Source organism: Lepus europaeus, chromosome 5 (assembly GCF_033115175.1).
Source record: "Lepus europaeus isolate LE1 chromosome 5, mLepTim1.pri, whole genome shotgun sequence".
NCBI lineage: Eukaryota > Metazoa > Chordata > Mammalia > Lagomorpha > Leporidae > Lepus > Lepus europaeus.
In genome coordinates this window covers 13,904,235-13,909,050 of record NC_084831.1, presented here as the reverse complement: position 1 = coordinate 13,909,050, position 4,816 = coordinate 13,904,235, and the positions used below count along the sequence as shown (strand labels likewise).

The following is a 4,816-nucleotide window of genomic DNA, read 5'->3' as shown; positions in this document are numbered from 1 at the left end:
GGACAAGAGGCTGCCCGTGTGCAAGTGTGCGGGGTGAGTCTGTGAGGATCTCAGGCATGAGTTCCAGTGTGCATGAACGTGGCAGTGTATGCCCACATTCTGCATGGGACTGGAGCGTCTGGCAAAGAGAAGGTTCTGCTTCAGTTCTGGAGATAAATTTGGGAGGATCAGATTTCATGAATGGAATTCCCAAGCCTTTAATCCAGCATGGGGACAGGCAAGAAATGCCCAAGGGGAGATACAAGCTTTTTAAAAAAACAAAATGAAAAAAGATTATTTACAGAGCCGGTGCTGTGGCATGGAGTTGAGCCTCTAGGCCTGCAATGCCAGTATCCCATATGGGATACTGTTCAAGTCCAGACTGCTCCACTTCTGATGCAGCTCCCAGCTAACAAGGCTAGGAAAACAGCAGAGGCTGGCCTGATCTTTTTTTTAAAGATGTATTGAATAGGGCCAGCGCTGTGGGGCAGTGGGTTAACGCCCTGGCCTGAAGCACTGGCATCCCATATGGGAGCCAGTTCGAGCCCCAGCCGCTCCACTTCCAATCCAGCTCTCTGCTTCAGCCTGGGAAGCAATAGAAGATGGCCCAAGTCCTTGGGCCCCTGCACCAGCATGGGAGACCCAGAGGAAGCTCCTGGCTCCTGGCTTTGTATCAGTACAGCTCTAGCCATTGCAGCCAACTGGGGAGTAAACCAGCAGAGGGAAGACCTCTCTTTCTCTCTCTCTCTCTCTCAAGGCCTCTCTCTCTCTCTCTTTCTCTCTTTCTCTCTCTCTCTCCCTGCCTCTCCTCTCTCTGTGAACTCTGACTTGCAAATAAATTAATAAATCTTTTAAAAAAGATTTATTGATTTATTTTGAAAGTCAGAGTTGGAGAGCAAGAGTGACAGATCTGCCATCCCCTGGTTCACTCCCCAGATGGCTGCAACAGTCAGTGCTGGGTCAGGCCAAGGCCAGGAGCCAGGAGCTCCATTTGGGTCTCCCACATGGATGACAGGGGCCCAAGTACTTGGGCCATCTTCCGCTATTTTACCAGGCCATTAGCAAGGAGCTGGACTGGAAGTGGAACAGCCAGGACTCCAACCATTGCCAGTATGGGATGCCGGCATCTCCAGTGGCATTGTAGCACACTACATTCCAACCCCGGCCACAGGAGACGCAAACTGACTTCATAAACCTCCCAGTTTCTTGGGATAAACCTGGACACATCCATCCAGTAGCTGGCAGTCTCATGAGCAGATCATGTGAGGTCTCCATGGGTGTGAGGGTCCCAAGAAAGGGAAACCGTTCCACAGAGCTGGAAAGGGTCAGGAGGCAGTGTGTGTGTGTGTGTACATGCGTGCACAGCGTTGAAGGGTACCCATGCATCCACTGTGAGGACAGAGGTGGTCACCTTGGACATAGCCTCGGGGGAGGAGCACGTGGGAGCCCTGGGCTTGCCAAGTTGGGCGGGAGAGCTGGGACCAGGGCAGGGGCTGGACCACCGGGGAGAGGGGTCTAGGCCAATCGCCTGCTCTTTCCCCTACAGAGCTCTCAACATGAAGGCCCTGTTGCTGTGGACAGTGATCATGGTCATTGGTAAGAGCTGACCTTGGTACTTGACACAGGGGACAGCCTAAAGAGGGCTACACCCTTGTCCCTGGGTTTTCCCGCCCATCACAAGAGTTCTCCCCAGATGGGAGGAGAGAAGACAACTGGGGGCAGAGAGAGTATCAGAGATGAGGGGGACAGGGAGGACCTGGGGCCGCACGCCATCACTGGGCCATGTTCCCCCAGGTACGCTGCAGGCACACTGCAACTTGATAGCCTTCTCAGATATGATCAAGCACAGGACAGGGAAGGGCGCTCTTCTGAATTACAATGGCTACGGCTGTCACTGCGGTCTGGGTGGCAAAGGAGAACCCAAGGATGCGACAGATCGGTGAGGCCACCCCAGCCCTCCCTTCCCCCTGCTCACTTCTGGGCCCAGTAGGGGCCTCACCAACTCAGAGGTCCCAGCACGTCCCTGCTGGAAGAGCCGCCAGCGTGTTGCAAACACAGGCTCCAGATGACGCCAGACTCACTGGGTCTCTGCCCAGGGTCAAGGGGGTGACCCAGGGGGCCCAGGGACCCTGGAGCTGCGGGAAGGCACTCACAGGATGTCCCCCTGCTCAGGTGCTGTGTTGACCATGACTGCTGCTATGAACGTCTGAAGAACATGGGGTGTGGCACCAAACTCCTGAACTACAACTACAGCATAAGTGAAGGCAAAATCACCTGTGGTAAGAGCCCTACGACTCCATGAAGTTCCCTCATTCATTCCCTGAGCACCCACTGAAAGCACCACAGCGAGAGAAGCAAAGGGACACTGTCCCTGCCTCTAGACGCTCACGGCTGGGTGGGAGTAAGGACAGCGGGGACAGAGGTGGCCAAGACTCCAGAAGCAAGGATGCCAAGGATGGACCCGACCGCAGCAGGTGCTCAAGGTCACCCCGAGAGGGGGGCCGCCTCGGCTGGGCTGCACCAGCTGTGCAGAGAGCCAGGGAGGGGCACTGCGGGCATGGCAAGGAGAGATCACAGCCGGACATGAGGGACCAGAGGGGGACCAGATGCCATCCTGAGCTGCCCAGGGAGACTGAGCAGGATGGGGAGAAGGGAGCGGTGACGCTGGGGAGGGAGGAAGGGGCTGAGGCAAGCCAGGCCCTGAGCCCGGGAGCCATCTGGAGTTTGTCCCAGAGCAGCAGAGAGCAGGTGCACACAGGAGTGAGGGTCACCTGCACTTCAGGACTGGCCCCGCCTGCAGGGTGGACGCGACAGGAAGGGGCATAGTGAGGGGGCGGGGCCTAGAGCAGACAACTGCTGAGAGCAGGTGGGGGTCAGGAGGGGGGAAGGGGTGGAGAGTGACACCAAGATGCACTTGAGGCAGCGCCAGTCCAGTGTGGCGATGGCCTGGGCAGGGGTGGGGCAGGGAGTGCCTGGCCTGTGACTGCGGGGGCACCACGGAGAGGAGGATGGCAGGAGCCAGGGTGGAGTGTGGGGAGGGGCAGTTCTGTCAGTGCACAGGGGCAGGTGGGGGCGGGGACTTGCAGCTGGGGGGTGGGGCTCTGGCCTGGGCCACACTCAGAGGCCAGCAGCAGGGAGCTGCAGGGGGTCTGCTCCCCCACTGGGTGGTTCAAGGCCCAGGAAGGAGACAGAGGGGTTGGGCGCCCAGCGATGAGGCCAGGTGGGTGAGCAGGTCCGGTGTCAGTGAGATGACTGACCACACCCACGGAAGAGAGGGGGACCCTACGATGGGACCAACAGCGCTGCTCGGACCGAGAGGCAGGCAGGCCCCGGGGCCACAGGGAGCTCTCCAGGCAGGGTGACGACCAAGGCAGATCCCAGCCGGCCGGGCAGTGGGAGAACGCGAGCATAGGACCGGCAGCGGACACCCTGAGTGGAGAGCCGGGCGCTGCAGGGAGCAGAGAGCGGGGACTGCAGGGAGGGTGCTGAGGTCCCGCACCTGGGATCCAGGCTGGGCGGGAGGGCGTGGCCTGCCGCCCTCACCAGAGTCCTGGAGGGTCAGGAGCTCTCTCTGCACCATGGCCTCTCCAGGCAGGCAGGTCCCCAGCAGCAGGTGCCGACTGGGAGTGGCTGGGAACCCGGCATGGCCGACTGCGCCTCAGGATCCTGGAGGAGGCAGGGCCGGGCCTGGGGCAGCTTCTCAGCCCTGCATCCGGGACCCGGGCTTCCCCAGCCCTGGGCTCTGCTGTCCGGGCAGCATCCACGCAGGGCCGTGCAGGCAGCGGCCCCAGCCTCTCGGGCGGCTTTCCCACTGCGCAGCTCTGTGTGTGGAGGCAGGAAGTGAACCCTTCCCAGAAGTCCTCGCGGGCCCCCCCTCCGTGGCTCACTGGTCAGCACCAGTGCCCGGCTGCCGTGCGCCCCCATCGCACGAGGAGTGCACTCTCCAAGGGCAGCCATCCCGTTTCCCGTCAGCCAGAAACACCCGTTCAGCCCACCTGGAGTGGAGGGACTGGGTGACACCGGGAGCTTTGGGAAGATGCGGCCGGGTCTTCTCCCCGGGTTCTTACAGGAGGCCACAGGAAACCAACCACCCCCCATCTGGGGTCTGTGTTCTTGTGATCCCAGCAAATCAGGACTTCTGCAAGAGACAAGTGTGTCAGTGCGATAAGATCGCAGCCGATTGCTTTGCTGCAAACCAGATAACCTACAACGTCAAGTACCAGCGCTATCCTAACTCCTTGTGCAAGGGAAGCAAGCCCAGATGCTGAGCCGACCACCTCCTAGTCCGTCTTTCCCGGAACTAGTCGTCTCCCACCCCGGAGGCAAGGCGGGGCCGTCCCCTCCCAGGGCCTCAAGCACTCCCAGGGGTCTCTTGTGAATAAAATGTGCCATCAGCTAGCCATGTGTGTGTGTGTGTGTGTGTCCCAAGCACTGCTCTTGGGAGAATAAGACAATATGGTGCAGAGGTTCACATACAGGCCCTGGTGTCCAATGGCTGGGTCCAATCCCACCTAAGCCTTGGAGACCACATTGGTGCCACCCACGTGGGCTTGGGAATTGCGAGGGGTTGTGAATGCAAAGCAGTGGGTTCTGGCCGTGTCCAGGGCGCTCTCGCCGTGGGAGAGACTCCGCCATTGCTGCGGGCGGAGTACTGGCTGCCCGTCCTCACGCCGTCCTCATGCGTCTTCCTCCTGGGCTCTTCTGCTCCTCTGTGGGGAAGAGTGGCTGCCGCCAGCCAATTCCTGCATGTCACCCACTCACCCGCGGCTGGCTTCCTGGGCATTTGACCCATGCAGTCCCGCAGCGTGTGCACTGGTTCAATTTGTGGCTGTGGCTG

The 4,816-nt window shown here is 60.0% G+C and overlaps 1 protein-coding gene across 1 annotated transcript; it reads left to right on the top strand.

Annotated features, from left to right (window-relative positions):
- Positions 1-1,535: 1,535 nt before the first annotated feature.
- Positions 1,536-4,247, top strand: LOC133759489 (phospholipase A2, membrane associated-like). The gene is made up of 4 exons (XM_062190555.1): positions 1,536-1,575; positions 1,774-1,918; positions 2,152-2,258; positions 4,105-4,247. The coding sequence occupies exons 1-4, from the start codon at positions 1,536-1,538 to the stop codon at positions 4,245-4,247; spliced, it is 435 nt and encodes a 144-aa protein (XP_062046539.1).
- Positions 4,248-4,816: the final 569 nt, after the last annotated feature.